The sequence below is a fragment of the Aulonocara sp. 'chitande type north' Nkhata Bay genome, linkage group LG7 (assembly GCF_057382095.1).
Source record: "Aulonocara sp. 'chitande type north' Nkhata Bay isolate Kocher_YH1m ecotype deep benthic linkage group LG7, A_spYH_male_GT1.1, whole genome shotgun sequence".
Lineage (NCBI taxonomy): Eukaryota > Metazoa > Chordata > Actinopteri > Cichliformes > Cichlidae > Aulonocara > Aulonocara sp. 'chitande type north' Nkhata Bay.
Window position 1 is genome coordinate 52,642,648 of NC_141350.1, and position 17,794 is coordinate 52,660,441.

Genomic DNA, 17,794 nt, shown 5'->3' on the forward strand with positions numbered 1-17,794 from the left:
CATTAACCCACCTTTTCTCGGCTCAACTTTATTGAAAGAGTTGGAGCGTCACAGGCAGTACCGTTCTTGTGTCATTTAGCTATGAAACGTATTCAAGAACATAAGCCAATGCTTGTTGTAAGAAGAAAAACTGTTAATATAAAACAAATGTTTGTAAATATAGACGCCACTTCTAACAAAAAACAACAGTGGCATCATGAGGATAAGAACAAATATATGGTACCTCAAACAATATAACCCCAAATCAAATTTACTGTGCATTCGAGAAAAAATAGAAGAATTCAGCTAAGATAAATGCTGAAATACTCAAGGTATCCCTGAGTTCAGGATCCATATTTAATCCAAAATTAAAATTTAATGCCCTTAGTACTGTTATAGAACTTACCAAAACTTTACATACTTACTAAATACTTTAAAAAACAACAACAACTGTAATACATAAACACTTGGGTCCATAATAGTTTTTCAACAATCCATACACGCGCTAACAGCAGGCAGCATCTTCCAGGTGCATCTTTAAAAGCCAGCTTTTATCTCACTGTGTATGCTGAGCTTGCTGAGCACGTCCAGTTTCCTGCAAAAAACCAAACAAACAAGGAAACTCAAGTTGCAGATGAGTTTTCTTTGCGTTTGATCGTTCACTGTTGAGACAAAACCATTTGGGTGCGATCACATACCCGCTTACTGGAACAAACTGAAGTTTCCTTTTGACGTGCTGCACAGCCTTGCCGTGCACAGAAGAGTTAATGAGGGAAGTTTTCTCCTGCAAGCATTGCATAATACACACTTCACACTGTGGATTTGAACTGTTTTTTATAAAGAACTGAAATCATGATGTTTGTAACTGACAAACAAACGCTGTCGTGTTTCCACATAATTGTACCTTCTTGCACTTTTCAGCCAAGTATCTCCTGTTGAACATGCTGCCTCTCTCCTCTGAGGTAAGAGCTATGCAAGGCCTGAAGGTAATGCCGGGATCAATGGCACTGGATAAAGACCTGGTAAAGGCAGAGTAGGATATGCATCAGACTACTCCTGCAGTAATCTTTAATAATTCTGTAAATTATAAAATTTAAGTCAAGAGGCCCACTGTTGCTCAGATTCCAATCTTTATTACACAGATGCACTTAAAAGACACGGCAAACATTTCTGTCATCAGAAAGAGTAAAAGAAAGAAGAAGAAGAAAAAAAACACTTCTTACAAAATATTTACAGAAAAACTGGATATGCACAGCATGTTCAGTAATGCCTTTTTTATTTCATAAAGAAAAATAAATAGCCTTTTTCAAACAGGAAATCCAGGAAAACTTTAACATGACAAAAAAACCCCCAAAAACAAGCCACACAAAATATCAACTTTAGCAAGACAGCGAGGGGGAAATGTGGTACTTATGGAATCTGGAGCAAGACTTTATCCGAGACTACTAGAAGATCTATCACCAGCAACTCGGCTTTAAATTTTCTTTCATGAAAATCAATTATAGAACAGACAAAGACAAGAAGAGCGCTGTGTGTGAAAAGCAAAAGGTTGGTGGTAACTTGGTTCCTGTACCCATGATATTTATCTTAAAAATAAAACAACCCCCTACCCAAAAAAAGTGGCTCACAAGAGTCAAAGTAATAATTGAAACATAGTGGCTGTTTCTGCTTTATACTTAAAAAGTAGAAACTGACTGAAATGATCATCATTCAGAGTGCACAGAATTAGTCTGAGGTAAGGGATTAAAAGAATAAGACAAATGTGAGAAGGAAAAAAGAAAGGAAGGAGACTTTTCAAGATGGTGCTGACAGTATAAAAACACTTGCTGCACTTGAGTGAAAAGGTTGTGAAAGTGTCAAAAGATCTAATGATATACACTGTGCAGAGTGCAGCACATGCTGGACAAAGTAAATTGTGTCATTGCAGACACAGATGAGAAAATTCAGAGGAATAATAAACCAATAAACCAAAAAGTTCACTTACTTTGTATTTTAGTCTAAATATATTTTAAGGTTTGTTTAAACAGTATTGAAATCTGATTGGTCTTTTTTTTTTTTTTTTTTATATTAGATACACAATTATGCCCTTAATTTCATGTTAAAAATATTGTTTGGGGCTACAACTAAAACTTATTTTCAGTACTGACTGCTCAGCTCAGGTAAAGTGATTCTATTTGACATTGAAGAGGAAAAAACCCCACTTACCTAACACACAAAGAAATGAAATGCAGCAAATAACCCTATTTTAGGAAGTTTTGGCATTTTTGCTCGAAAAAATGATTGTTTTGGGGTTTTCTCTCACTTATGTTTTCACCCTAACCACTGCAGCTTTAGCACCCAGACGTTTAACTTTGTGCCATTTTGATTTCCTGCACATGTAAAATAAATGAAAACCATAATCTAGGCAGTGATGGAAACCTACTACAATAAATAAGAATGCACAGTGAGATTTCAAACCAATACCAGGACCACTGTTTAAAAAAAATCTAGCCAATGTCCAGGATATATATATATTTTTTAAACAGTTTATACAAACCTGATGAGACACAAACAATAACCATTGACCAATGCCATCTGTGTCATTTGATTTGTACTGGCTTATTCAATGGTCCATCCCTAAATTTGATGTTGGAAATTACTTTTAAAGTCTTAATAAGGTAACTAATGTAACTATTCAGGGCTCTGGGTTTCCTACTGGAAGATGGGAAAAGATGCAACCTAAATTTAAACATTTTGGACTCAAACCTAAATCGTTATTCTGCCAAACTGAGACTTCTTTTCCTTGTCACGTCTTCTTTTTTGTTTTTTAGCAAAAATATTTAGGAACATGTAATTTTCTACCGCTCATTCGTTTCTGCACGAAAGTGTCACTGTATTGCTTTTCAAACGATCAACAACAGATAACTTATGAGCACATATAAAGTTTTCATTGTGGTTCCACAACTGTGAAATTGTAAAAATACATAAAAAAAAGTCAGTTTTATGATAAAAAAAAAAAAAAATCAATAAACATTCCCTTATAAATCAATGAGCTCGATCAGAATCTATAATATTTGACAGGACACCATTAGAGAAATCAGAAAATGATGACACTATGGTTTATAGTGGTCAAAGAAAAATACTTACAATGTGGAAAAGCCCTGCTTCTTTTCTGGATTTCTCTTCTGGCCTGATTCACAATCTGTCTCATCTATAAACTCTTCCTCTTTTCTTCCTAGATGCACTTCTTTATTATCTATCTTCATACCCTCGCCTTCGCTCTTCTTCTCCCTTAGTAAGTTTGCTCTCTCCTTAACCTCGCTTCTTTCCCTGCATTGAACCTGGACGTGATTTGTCCTATTAGCTTCCAGTTCCACAAACACACTCTTGTCCTTGGGCATATGCACCGTACTCTCCTTCTCCCCTTCGATGGAGCACTGGGACCTCTGGCCGGCAGGTAGATCCCGTGTAAAGGACATCCTCGGATGCTGTCTGGCAGCAGAAAAAAAATTCAAAACAGGAGATGTGAATGTAGTATTTCCAGCAGTGTCTTTAGAACAGGGGAATGGTGATTTACTGGTCCTTGCAGAGGACCAAACAGTAACAGGGGTCTGTAATTTGTGGGCCATTCCTCCACTCTGATGTGTTACCGAGCCACCCTCGCTGATTTCAGATGAGGTGATGTGGAACGGAGTCCGACTGAGAGTCCTCGCGTCGTGAGTAGGTAGTCCGAGGCTCTGGCGCCATTTGATTGCCTCTGAGCGAGAATGAGCGACGCTAGGACTCAAAATTGGTCGAGCCCTCTTCGTCTGTGAGGTGGCGTTGTGGACATCACCTTTATCAATATACGGTCTCCTTTCCTCAGTTCTAGCTGCCCCTGCCCCATCTGCTGGTTCCAAAAGACTGGGACTGCAGGATCCGGCTGAGGGATGTGATTGTGCACCGACCGCAGAGATGTCTGGAAAAACAGTCTGTGGTGTCTGAAGTCTATTATGAGCTGGACTACTAATATGAGACTTTTCAGAGAGAGGACTGATACTTTTCGTTGGAATCTCAGCCAGCTGATTTTCCTGTTTAATGTCTTTATCTTGAAATGAGCTACAAATAGTGACAGTACCATTCCTGGCTATATTTCCATCTTTAATTTTGTCTGCGGTAGAAACCTTGGCCTTTTCAGCCAGAAATCTTCGGATCTCTTGCTCAATACTGTCATCGCTGTCTACTGAGCTGCTGTCTTCCTTAATCTGAGGTGCGGCTTCCGCAGTGTGCTCAAACTGGATGCCTGGACGCTCAGCTCCCTTCAGGATCTCCGTTTCACCTTCATGCAGCTCGTGATTCTTACCTTTATAAACTTGCTTATGTTGTGAAATGCTCTTTTTCCCCAGCCCAGGCTTGTCTTTCTTGTCATTCTTACTTTTCTGCACCTTTTTCAAATCACTACACTTGGAAAGAAAGTCAATGTGTAACTTTTTGGTCTGAAATGCATTTCCTAACAGCGGGTCTTCGTCTTTGAGGCACTTCCTTGATTTCCGCTTTAAGTCTCTCATCTTTTTCTTTGATTTCTTTTTCGTTTTCAGAAGGTCTTTTATCGCCGTGTCTAGGTCCTCATCGCTGTCAAGAGAGCTGCTTTTGTCTCCACTTTGGTCTGACTTGTGTAATCCAGTGGCAGGGTGTGTTTGACTTCTCTGGGGCAATGCCAAGAGCTTTGATTCTTTTGTATGGTCAGGTAAAGGCTTAGAGGCAGTTTCTTTAACGCTGTCCTCTGCCCCTGCCATGGTGGAAACACAAATGTTTTTCTCTTTGTGTTTTCTTCGTTGCTTTAAAGACAGTTTCGATGGTTTCTTTTCGATCTGTGGTTCATTTGCTTTTACCTTCTCCATTTCATTTGTACCCTGAGCGTCTTGAGTCACAGCAGAGCTGGGTGCCTGTTTGTGCACTTGGGCCTTCTGCTCGAGAAATTTCCTGATTTCTTGCTCAATCCCATCTTCACTATCAATGGAGCTGTCATTGCTTTCTTCACAGGGGCAGTTTTCAGGAAGAGAAGACTGGAAGGAAGATTCAGTGGTGACACAACCACTAAGGCCAACGCTATGATGGAAGGGCCCAGGCATGACAGTCTTTGAAATGTCCAGTATTGCCTCAGCACACATGAGCTCTGCAGTTGTATTGGCCTTTGGAGGGGCAGGGGTTGCCTGCTCCTTCAAACTCTCTACTTTATATGACAAAAATACATTTTCTTTACATTTCAAGCTGTCTGAAAGTGTAGGTTTGGGTATAGAAACAGATGGAGTAGGCTGGAAAGATTTCACTTCTTTTTCTGTCGTGCTCATCTTTTTCCTCAGCTTCTGTCTTTTGATATTCTCTGCGCTTGTACTTGCAACATTGTGTATTATCGACTTACTGAAAGGTTTCTGCTTGTGCAGCGATGGCGTCAGGACGCTCTTCTCCTTGAGTTGTTCAAGCTGGTAGCAGCGAATCGCTTCTTCAATCCCGTCATCGCTACTCGAGTCAGACTCCTCTTTGAATGCACGTGGATCGAAAGCTTCTGCTGTGTTCTGCTGCTCCTTTTTCTCCAGCTGATATCTCTGAATGGCCTCCTCGATGCCGTCGTCGCTACTGGAATCATTCGAGTCTTCCACCTTAGCCGTGACGGGGTAACTGACAGTTTTGTTGATGAGACTCACTGGTTTAGAGGGATTTCTTGCTTGCTCTTTTGAACACTCCAAACTTTTGTTTGTGCTTTTATTCAAATCGAAGTTCTTAACTATATTTTCATTTAGAGATGCCTTGTTTTTAATACACTTTTTTATAGGTATGACAGTGGGTACTGCTGGGGTCTCGACTTTGAGGCTTTTTGAAAAATTGCTACCCGCAATCAAGAATGCATCGCTGTTGCTGTGCTGTTTGGACACCTCGGGAATGGATGGGTTTCTTCTCTGAATTTTAGATGATGGGAGAAAAGTCGAGCACGGTTCTGCTTTGCGTTTGTGATCATCCTTTTCTTTCAGGTATTCCAGTATTGCCTCCTCGATTCCTCTGTCCACAGAATCGTCGCTATCCGAGTCACTGCTTTCACGGATGTTTGGCGAGGAAATGTCAACATGTGGGTTTTCACTGGGGCTTTTAGTTTTGGACTTGACTCCCACATAAGAACCTGCTGCAACCTTGCAGACTTGGGGATGACCCTCCTGTCCTGATAGCACATTACCCTCGATCTCGTCGCCCATCTCGAGTGAGGACTGGGTGCTTCTAAGACTCTCTATGATCATCTGGACCTTGTCTGAGATAGGTGTGCCTCTTGTGGACAACTCTGTGTCAGAGTCATTGAAGCAAACTGGAGGGCTATAGCCTCCAGGCGGGCCACATGTTCTCCATTCTGTTTGCGTCACTGCGACAGGAGGTACATTCATCAAGTACATTCTAGTGAAGTAGGGTGAGGTCCTCGACCACTGGAGCGGAGCGGACTCCGTTCAGTTACATTTTTCACTCTGTAATGAAGAAAAGAAAAAAAAAAAACACAGAAAGAAAAAATGTCACTAAAGTGATGATTATTAAAACTACAATTAGACTTCATCCAACCAAACTGCTGTTACTCAAATTTTACAGTCTGTAAGAGCTGAAAATCAGGTCCTTCATGCCCAATATTGCTGTCATGATTTATTGTAGCTTTAATACATACACACAGATAGCCTCAGATTACTTAAGCGTGGCTGAACCATGAGAGCATGCCAAGAAAAATGCCAAACTGCTCATGATGGGATTAATCCGATAGTAGGCCAGATCATCTGAAGGGTCTTCTGTGATTGGTTGTTGTTTTATGGCCCACTCTGCTGTTGGTATTACACTTTAACTGGGTCCAAATGAACACTTAGAACAACCAGTGGCCAGTTGAGTCAAGTCCACTCGAATTGTTATCATTTAAGACTCATGTAGGCTGATGGCAACATGATGACAATCTGCCTGCATTCATTATTTGGAAAGCAATTATTTGCAACAATTTTGACAATTTATCTGAGAGTGATTAGACTGGAACTTTTTGTAGAACGGTTGCCTACTATCAGGCAATCTGTGCAATGGTCTTGCAATCAAAAGTGGTCATGAGTGTGCAACACATCCAGAGTGTAAGTGAAATGTTGGCAGCTGTGTTTTAATACTTCTGTGGCTCCCAATTACTGAATTCATTTCCTCAAATTAACAGCATGAAAAATACTTTCTAATTTATTTTCCATTCAATAATGGACGCGGTATATTTTTTTCCCTACTTGTGTCATTTTTTGTACATTTGCAATGTAAAGAATACTTGTCAAGACCAGTGTGTTGGATGGTTGTTTGGTTGATCCAATTTAATACAAGTTTGCTAGGCTAACGTTGTCTCAGGATGGTGGTGCATGAGACGAGTCATCTTGTCATCATTGTATTTTAATTTATTTAATAAACCCCCCAACTAGAGCTGGGCGATATGAGATTTTTTCATATCACGATTAGAACTGGGCGATAGAACGATAACGATATGTATCGCGATATAACTTTTACTCGATAGAGAAATTAAGCTATCGCGATAGACCTCGCCGCTCTTGTCCTCTTAAAAAAAAAAAAAAAAAAAAAGGTCAGCCAATCCAAATTAAGTAGCGCAGAGCTGAACCAATCACAGCCGCAGCGTCACGTCGCGTGACTTGCTACGTACAGCACAAGTGCCAAGCTGCACGTGTGTTTGTTTGGGAAGCAGCCAGCGCGTAATGGAGGAAATGAGTGTGCCGACTAGAAAAATCAACCGAGCGTGACCGAAGAGAAAACCGATGATGGTTCCAATGCCGGAGAGATTGTCGAACGGAAGAGCCATAGAAGTTCCGTAGTGTGAAGGTATTTCGGCTATTTCAAGTCTGACAAAAAACAGAGTAGCGTGCACTGTAAATTGTGCCGAAAGCAAGTCTGGAAATACAATAAACTGGTGCATGCATCACACTGTGCGCCACGTTATTGTTTCGGTGAAATGAATTTCTACAATACTGTTACTGTTAATTCTACTCTCTGCAGTGTTTAAATGCTTACACATACACACAGTTACTGTCCCTCCACACGTACGACTCGGTTCTGCTTCTATGCCCCAGCTTTGTTTACTTTTTCCCACCGAGGCTTCTAGACTTCTGATTGGCCAACATTTCTGCACGGTTAGGAATCTAGCGCCACCTGCTGCTTTGGCATGTTCATAGCAGCGTTTTCCTTCATTTCTGCCTTTATGTGTGGACGGGATTATTTTTTAAAACGAAAACGGAAAATCTCCGTTTTCAAAAATACCCGTGTACGTGTGGACGTAGCCTCAGTCTCTGACTGGAAGCGCTAATTCGTCATTCGGCTTTTGTCAGACTAAAGTAACTGTTAAAACTGTTTGAAAAGCTCAGCTATACAACAAGGAGAGATTGAGAATTTCCTTTTAGTTCTCAGTTTATTTGATATTGACAAAAGTTAGTCAGTTTTGTCTGTTCTTCTGTAACACAAACTAAGATTTATTTTTAGAATTAATATTTTGTTTCTAAGTGGAATTGACAATTTAGTCTGTTTCGTTTGTTCTATTTTGAAACTTAAACGCTTTAGTGGCTGCCTTTTGTGTAGTTTGCAATATTTGCCTTTATTTATCTGAAAAAGTCTCATGTTCCTTAAGTACATCTACCCTGTTGAACTTAGGACGCCACACACACCGAGCCGACAGGCTAGCAGATGACTCCGGCAAGACCAGAGGTGGAGGTTTGTGCATTTATATTAACAATGCTTGGTGCATGAACTCCACTACTACTGAGAGTCACTGCTCACCTAATGCGGAGTTTTTAATGGTCAAATGCAGACCTTATTATCTCCCCAGAGAATTCACTTCGATCATACTCACTGCCGTGTATATACCCCCCGACGCTAATGCTAGGTTGGCCATGAAAGAACTTTCTGCAGCCATTAACAAACACCAGAATAAACACCCCGAGGCTGCTTTTATTGTTGCTGGCGACTTCAACCACACCAACTTAAAGACAGTCCTCCCCAGATTCCACCAACATGTCTCCTGCCACACCAGAGGAGACAAGACTTTAGACCATGTGTATTCCAACCTGGCTGGAGCCTACAAAGCAACACCCCTCCCCCACATTGGACAATCGGACCATCTCTCCCTGTTCCTCACACCTAGGTATTCACCACTCATCCAACGTGTGAAACCTGCTGTGAGGACAATTAAAGTGTGGCCAGAGGGGACAGACGCAGTGCTCCAGGACAGATTTAAAAACACAGACTGGAATATGTTCACCCACACAGACCTGGACCAGTACGCCTCATCTGTACTGGATTACATCTCCAAAACCACAGACAGTGTCACCACCCAGAAACGGATCACCATGTACCCCAACCAGAAGCCTTGGATGAACCGGGATGTTCGTCTCCTCCTGAAGGCCCGCAACACTGCCTTTAGGTCAGGAGATGCACACGCCTACAGTACAGCCAGGGCTAATCTAAAGAAGGGCATCAAAAAAGCCAAACACCATTACAAAAAGAAGGTAGAAGAACACTTCTCCAACTCCAACCCCCGACGCATGTGGCAAGGACTCCAGACCATCACAGACTACAGGACCACCAAACCCTCCCCCGCATCCTCTGATGTCTCCTTCCTCAACGAGCTCAACAACTTTTATGCTCGTTTTGAGCGAGGGAACCCCACAACCACAACCAAAGCAGACATGACGCCAGACCACCAACCTATGACTCTCTCCCCCACCGATGTAGGAGCGGTGCTGAGCAGGATTAATGTCCACAAGGCTGCAGGCCCTGATGGCATCCCCGGGCGTGTTCTCAGAGCGTGTTCTGGGGAGCTTGCAGGAGTGCTCACAGACATATTCAATCTGTCCTTGGCCCACGCTGTGGTACCGGCCTGCTTCAAATCCACCTCCATCGTCCCGATACCCAAAAACTCCAACCCATCTTGCCTCAATGATTACCGCCCAGTAGCACTCACCCCCATCATCACTAAGTGCTTAGAGCAGCTGGTCCTAGCACACTTCAAATCCTGTCTCCCCCCCACCCTGGACCCCCACCAATTCGCATACCGCCAGAACAGGAGCACAGAGGATGCAGTCTCCATCGCAATGCACTCTGTCCTCTCACACCTGGACAACAACAACACCTACGCCAGAATGCTGTTTATAGACTTCAGTTCAGCATTCAATACAATCCACCCCTCACAACTCATCAGGAAACTGACAGACCTGGGTATCAGTTCCCTCATCTGCAAATGGTTACTAGACTTCCTGACCAACCGCCCCCAACATGTCCGGCTGGATAACCGCTGCTCATCTACCATCACAATGGCTGTGTGATGAGCCCTTTCCTCTACTCCCTCTTCACCCACGACTGCAGACCTGCTGATGGTTCCAACACCATCATTAAGTTTGCAGATGACACCACGGTGATTGGCCTCATCAGTGACAACGATGAGGCCGCCTACAGGGAGGAGGTGGATCGTCTGGCTGAGTGGTGCGACAGAAACAACCTGCTGCTTAACACCGAGAAGACCAAGGAGCTCATCGTGGACTACAGGAGGAATGCTGACCCACATCCACCCATCCACATTAAGGGGACGGCTGTGGAGCGTGTGAGCAGCTTCAAGTTCCTGGGAGTCCACATCTCCGAGGATCTCACCTGGACGACAAACTGCTCCAAGCTGGTCAAGAAGGCTCACCAGCGCCTCTTCTTCTTGAGGACTCTGAGGAAGAACCACCTGTCCTCAGACATCCTGGTGAACTTCTATCGCTGCACCATCGAGAGCATCCTGACCAACTGTATAACAGTCTGGTACGGGAACTGCTCTGCCTCGGACCGGAAGGCGTTGCAGAGGGTCGTGAAAACTGCCCAGCGCATCGCCGGAGCACCACTTCCTGCCATAAAAGACATCTACAGGAAGCGGTGTCTGAAAAGGGCTGGGAAAATCATCAAAGACCCCAGTCACCCATCACATGGACTCTTCACCCTCCTGCCCTCTGGGAGGCGCCACAGGAGCCTCCGGACTAAGACCACCAGGTACCGGAACAGCTTCTTCCCCACAGCTGTCAGACTCCTGAACTCTGCCTCCTGACATCTGACCCACGTTAAACTCATGGACTGAACATACACACACCCACAATGGACAACTGTACCCTCAAACACAATAATAACATGGACTGAACCACCACTCACAACCACTAGCACTTTATATAGCCTCTGTAGAAACTATCTACACCCTCACTTATCTTAACTGCACTACTGTATAGCTCTGTGTAAATAATCATTCTGTACATTCGATAATTTTTAATCCTACAACTGTTTACAACTTGCATAGTTCCCATTTCTGTATAGCTGTATATCCCAGATTCTGTAAAGTTATTTATTTCATATTCTGTATAGTTTTTCATATTTATATTCATATCCTGTACATAGCTTGTACTCACTACAGCCTGTACATACTTATAGTTATAGAATATTCACAACATACTTCATACCGTGTACATTATAACATACCATAATAGACCCATTTCTGTAATATACTCACATATCTATATTATTGCTAATATATATTGTAATATATCTATATCACTAAAGCACTTCTGGATGGATGCAAACTGCATTTCGTTGCCCTGTACCTGTGCATGTGCAATGACAATAAAGTTGAATTCTATTCTATTCTATTATTATGGGAAATAAATATTTAAAAACAAGCTGCTGATTATTTCACATTTTACTTGTGAGCAACGGCACATTTAAATCTTACAAATATAGTTATTTGGCTTATATCGTGATAGATATCGTTATCGCCTGAAATGAAAAAACATATCGTGATTAGAGCTGGGCGATATGAGATTTTTTCATATCACGATATGTTTTTTTCATTTCAGGCGATAACGATATCTATCACGATATAAGCCAAATAACTATATTTGTAAGATTTAAATGTGCCGTTGCTCACAAGTAAAATGTGAAATAATCAGCAGCTTGTTTTTAAATATTTATTTCCCATAATAAGTTCAACAGGGTAGATGTACTTAAGGAACATGAGACTTTTTCAGATAAATAAAGGCAAATATTGCAAACTACACAAAAGGCAGCCACTAAAGCGTTTAAGTTTCAAAATAGAACAAACGAAACAGACTAAATTGTCAATTCCACTTAGAAACAAAATATTAATTCTAAAAATAAATCTTAGTTTGTTTTACAGAAGAACAGACAAAACTGACTAACTTTTGTCAATATCAAATAAACTGAGAACTAAAAGGAAATTCTCAATCTCTCCTTGTTGTATAGCTGAGCTTTTCAAACAGTTTTAACAGTTACTTTAGTCTGACAAAAGCCGAATGACGAATTAGCGCTTCCAGTCAGAGACTGAGGCTACGTCCACACGTACACGGGTATTTTTGAAAACGGAGATTTTCCGTTTTCGTTTTAAAAAAATAATCCCGTCCACACATAAAGGCAGAAATGAAGGAAAACGCTGCTATGAACATGCCAAAGCAGCAGGTGGTGCTATATTCCTAACCGTGCAGAAATGTTGGCCAATCAGAAGTCTAGAAGCCTCGGTGGGAAAAAGTAAACAAAGCTGGGGCATAGAAGCAGAACAGAGTCGTATGTGTGGACGGACAGTAACTGTGTGTATATGTAAGCATTTAAACACTGCAGAGAGTAGAATTAACAGTAACAGTATTGTAGAAATTCATTTCACCGAAACAATAACGTGGCGCACAGTGTGATGCATGCACCAGTTTATTGTATTTCCAGACTTGCTTTCGGCACAATTTACAGTGCACGCTACTCTGTTTTTTGTCAGACTTGAAATAGCCGAAATACCTTCACACTACGGAACTTCTATGGCTCTTCCATTCGACAATCTCTCCGGCATTGGAACCATCATCGGTTTTCTCTTCGGTCACGCTCGGTTGATTTTTCTAGTCGGCACACTCATTTCCTCCATTACGCGCTGGCTCCATTACCCGCTGGCTGCTTCCCAAACAAACACACGTGTGGCTTGGCACTTGTGCTGTACGTAACAAGTCACGCGACGTGACGCTGCGGCTGTGATTGGTTCGGCTCTGCGCTACTTAATTTGGATTGGCTGACCTTTTTTTTTTTTTTTTTTTTAAGAGGACAAGAGCGGCGAGGTCTATCGCGATAGCTTAATTTCTCTATCGAGTAAAAGTTATATCGCAATACATATCGTTATCGTTCTATCGCCCAGCTCTACCCCCAACACCCAGGATAAGCTGAAGAGAATGCATGGATGGATATTTGGTGTCCCTGTATCAATACATTGCAAAAATACTGCAACACTATGCTACTAGTTACTTTACAGAAATATTTCCATTAGATCAAAGACCCTATGTGCTTATTAAAGTAGGAGTTCTCACCACTTTTGATGTGGGATCCTTTTTCCATTTTCTTGTTTTACCAGGAATTACCTAGATGCTGGTTCTTGTCACATCAAAGATATCTCAGTTGTTAGCGATAAATTTGCCTTTCTAAAATTTTTCCATTTTAGAAAAAATGTGTCCTAAAAACAGGAAACAGGCCGGTGTAGCTGACTTTTGTTCTCAAATGGCTATGGAAGTGCACTAAACTGCAGTTTCTGGAATGGCCACTTGAGGCTCGCTCCAAAAGGGAGTCAATTTTTGTAGAATGCACAGCTTTACAGCAGAAATAAACATCTTTATGACTTTGATCAGTATAGCAGTCTTTCACCACTCTTCATGCCGCATCTCTGGCATGCACATTTTTAGAAACACTCATTGATATTAAGGCTTAAAGTTAGGGTTGTGCCTGTTTCGAGTGACAGGTGAGTGTTATTTTATCTGGTTTAGGCTGGAGTGCACTAAAGGTCACTCCAAGAAGTCAGCTGTTGAGTTTTTCTGGTGTGTACTTAGTGCATTAGAAATGCACCTTTCTAATTAAACAAGGTATCTTAGGAAACTCCTTTGCTCTGATAGGGCGGTATCTGATCTGGACCTATCATAAGTGTAGTACAGGTGTAGTTACAATAAAGTTATGACGTTTTTGATATGTTACTTAAAGACATTACAGGTTGTTTGCATTCTGTTAAAAATGCAAACACATTTGAGAGGACAGAATATTAAAACTGACACACTAATAAACAGTGGCTGTCCGGACAAGTGTCAGGTTCCACAGTTATAGGATGGGACCTTGGCCCTTCTATATATGGAGGGATAAACTAGGCTAAAACTAGAGATAAACGTTGCAGGGTCCCGTCACCATCAAGTAGCCTTCGGGCATCAACCTGCTGGATGAGTCGCGGAGCCCGAGCCTAGCCTGCTTGCACAAATTGGAAATCCGCCCTTCCAGCTCAGTCTGCAGCCTACAGGGGTGCACAGCCAGCCCCCTATAGCCCAGCTACGAGGCTAAACTCTTAACCATCCCGATTACTGCGTTTAACTCGCTGAACCCGGTAGAAAGTACAAGTAACACTACGTAAGCAGAATGGGTCAATAAAGACGCGGCACTGAAAAAAAAGCCTATAAACCGAGCCAAATACGCCTCATACCGGAGTCTTACGCCAACTTTGTTTCATGTATTATGTATACAAAGAAACTTTCGCCAGACATACCTACAATTCACGAACAACATTTTCCGTGTTTCATAAGTAAACGTGCCGTTGTCAGTATTTTCGCTACGGGACGGTTTCCTGGTTTCAGCAGACCAACCCCGGCTGTCCCCGTAACCCTATAGCGGCGCGGAGTGCACAGCTGCCCGGCTTGCATCGTTAGGAGACTCCGCAGAGCAACCATGTTTCTTCGCACCGGCCACGGTTGTCAAAAACCACAGCACTCGGTCCACAACCCGCTAGAACGTAAGTAATGCCACTAAGTGCGTTTAGACTGAGCAGAAACGCGACGTTTGGGCGAGAAATGGAGGAAGCGATGTGAAACATTGGGAGAGTTAAGCAGGGCTAGTCGGTGACTTGAAAGACACAAGCGGGCCTCCCGGCTGCTGCAGCCCCGGCATTTTCTCCGGCAAAGAAAGCCTTTGTACTGAGCCACAGCGTACACTCCTAGCCTGGGCTATCTTCACACAAATTGAGCCACAAAGAAGGCAATTTTCAAGTTTTACTCACCTGAATATGACACAGAACGAGAGTTACGGCGACAATATGCACATTGCTGCGCTGGTTTAAGATGCTCGGAAAGCCGTCGCGAAGCTATTTCGGTGTCCGTCAGCAGCTAACACCGCGCCTGAAGCTTCTCGCCGTCGAGTGCCCCTCCGCTCCGACTGCCGGGCGGACAAGCTTCCTTAAACCGGAGTCCAACCAAGCATGGATCCATTCAAATAGGGTATCGGCTTTTCTCCCGGAAAATGTTTGCGCTTACATTTTATGTATATTACACTGCAAAAACAATCGGTACGTCTAATATAACGATGGCGCATTTATAAAGTTAAACACTTTGCCGCCAGGAACCCTAAAGAAAATCTAGAGCATGACAGAGGATTAATACGCCTCCAAAGTTTTATCTCCTCAAACAACTCCCAGTCTATGCTCCACACTGATATCGACTCTAGTTCTCAGGGTGGTATAATGCAGTTTTTAGTGGCATGTGTTTGTTTTACTTGACACGTAATTCATATTTTACACTTAAAAAAACTGTAATATTTGTATTACACTATATTTACTTTTTACATGAAAATTACATATAATGGTGGAAATGCATACGTCTTTTATTAGTATTATTATTATTTCTTGATCTTTTGAAGAGTCAAGTGAACATAAACTAGCATGCATAGCTGTGGGACTAACTCAGTGGAGCTCTGATCTTGAATTTACCAGGGGAGATTTAAAATTACTTTAAAAGGCACGTTTATACAGGGATCCCTATACAAACAAGCAAAATAGGAATGGATACCTCTCTAAACACCGATCAAAAGGTTTTCTGTCAAAAAGTCACGTTGTGATTTAGACTTTTTTTTTTTTTTTACAGCTCACAAAGCCCCCTTTCCTCTTTCAGAAGGAACACCGAAGGAAGAATGGGAGGAAAGCACAACTACTGGTGCTCAGCTTCTGCCAAGCTGACTCTACAACACTTAAACCTCCTTTAGAGTGCTTAGATTTCCAGAAAGGTTGCACAATTACAAAATCCTAATCATCACTTCCTTAGGGGCCCACATAGTAGAAAGTTTACACCATGTCATTACAGGTGTGCTAATGTTCTTTAATTTTAGATTGTTATAGCTTAGATTTAATTCCAGTTCTCATTCAAGGGTGGAAAAAAACAAACAAACAAACAAAAACCCTTCGCTTTTAAAGTTAATCAATCAATCACAGCTTCTGGGCATTTGCCCTCTGCAAGTAAGCGCAATGTATTTTGTTTGCCAAGACCATTTCAAGCCCAAAACCTAAAGATAATAAGACTACAATAAATGTTAACAATAGTGCTATAACTCTTCTCACTTTAGATGCAGATCCCTTTACAGTTTTTACATTGTATTTACTAATGTTTTCTCCAAGCTGTTGGTTACGTCATGCCTTTCATTCATATTATTAATGATCCTGTAATTCTATACCACTTTTTAGGTATACACACTGGTGAAAATTTCCAGGTATCTGTCTTTTAGGAGTTCATTTGGTTAGCATTCTTCAGGTTTGCTTGCCATGACACTGTAATATATATATATATATATATATATATATATATATATATATATATATATATATAAACAGTGTAATGTAATGCATATCCCTTCCTGCAACACGTAATGTTGAAAATACACTTTCCTATGTATTAATATTCCACAGAGTAAGAAATTATTTCAAAATATTTCCCCTTTGGCATTTTACTAGACTCTTCCAAGAAAGAATTGAGCTTTTTACCATCTATCATTGTTTGCTTTCTCTGAACTTTCCACCCGATCCTCATCTTGTGTCTTGGCTTTTGGCTGGGACCAAGTTTTTATTACTCTCTGCCACTCACTTTTTAAAACTTTAAAATCAGTTTTCCTGAAGATATGGAAAAATATGTCTAAATAGGTCAAAATGACAGAGGTGCTGTTACACCAAAAGTCTTAAAAGTGGATGTTTTAATTAACATAAACACTGGTAGTTGAGTTTTATGATGAATACAGAATTCATTCTGTTTTGCACTGAAAGCTACACACAAAACATAGTGTATTTAATGTGTTTTACATTTTAAATGTATCTGTATTCAATTTATTTTAATAATAGATCGTAAACCCAACTAAAATACCAAATAAAAGAGGGTGGTACAGTGGTGGTACAAGAAATAAAAGCAGTGGGATAAAATCAGTAGGGGTTCTCAAAAAAAAAAAATCTTAAAAAGAGATGTAAAAGATGTCACTGGCCCCATTTCCTGAGGCAGTTTATTCCATAGCTCCAGGGCTCTGGCAGGAAATTCTCTGTTACTTTTAGGTTTTAGGCTCTAGCCTCAGGACTCAGCCTTTGTATAGGCTCAGGTACTGTATATAGCAGAAGAGAGGCCATGAAAAGCCTTTAAGGTCAACTCTAATCTGTGGTCACTTAATGGATTTTTCATCAAGGCAGGTGAAGCTGGATGTATCAACAATCTAACCTCAGGTAGAGGGAGACATGGAAAATGCTGCCACCATCTTTCAGAGATCTTATTAGGTGATCAGAACAAACTGAGGCTACAACTGAGTGAGTACAGATAGTCAGGATAAGCTTTACTATTGTTCCCATAATACTTACTCTTCTTCTCTCCCCATTCAGCTAAACTCCTCAATATAAATGAGCACTGATGAAAAAAAGGCCTTTGAAAGGTGCAGGTACTGCACTTGAACATTTGCTGCCATTAGATAT

The 17,794-nt window shown here is 41.4% G+C and overlaps 1 protein-coding gene across 2 annotated transcripts; it reads right to left on the minus strand.

Moving 5' to 3' along the window:
• Window positions 1-46: 46 nt before the first annotated feature.
• On the minus strand, window positions 47-15,452 carry ppp1r26 (protein phosphatase 1, regulatory subunit 26). 2 transcript variants are annotated; one of them, XM_086301237.1, is made up of 5 exons: window positions 15,083-15,451; window positions 3,106-6,446; window positions 884-998; window positions 678-763; window positions 49-574 (listed from the first exon to the last, which is right to left on the minus strand). In XM_086301237.1, the coding sequence occupies exons 2-5, from the start codon at window positions 6,375-6,377 to the stop codon at window positions 517-519; spliced, it is 3,531 nt and encodes a 1,176-aa protein (XP_086157363.1). In that variant the 5' UTR covers window positions 6,378-6,446; window positions 15,083-15,451; the 3' UTR covers window positions 49-516. The 2 variants fall into 2 exon arrangements, with proteins under 2 accessions (XP_086157362.1, XP_086157363.1); XM_086301236.1 differs by having other exon boundaries at window positions 47-763; window positions 15,083-15,452.
• Window positions 15,453-17,794: the final 2,342 nt, after the last annotated feature.

Coding starts and splice junctions, on each gene's coding strand:
- ppp1r26 (XM_086301236.1), bottom strand. CDS start 6,377: ATGTACTTGATGAATGTACCTCCTGTCGCAGTGACGCAAACAGAATGG. Junction 999..3,105: donor AAGCAGGGCTTTTCCACATT/GTAAGTATTTTT, acceptor TGCCTTTACCAG/GTCTTTATCCAGTGCCATTG. Junction 764..883: donor TGGCTGAAAAGTGCAAGAAG/GTACAATTATGT, acceptor CAATGCTTGCAG/GAGAAAACTTCCCTCATTAA.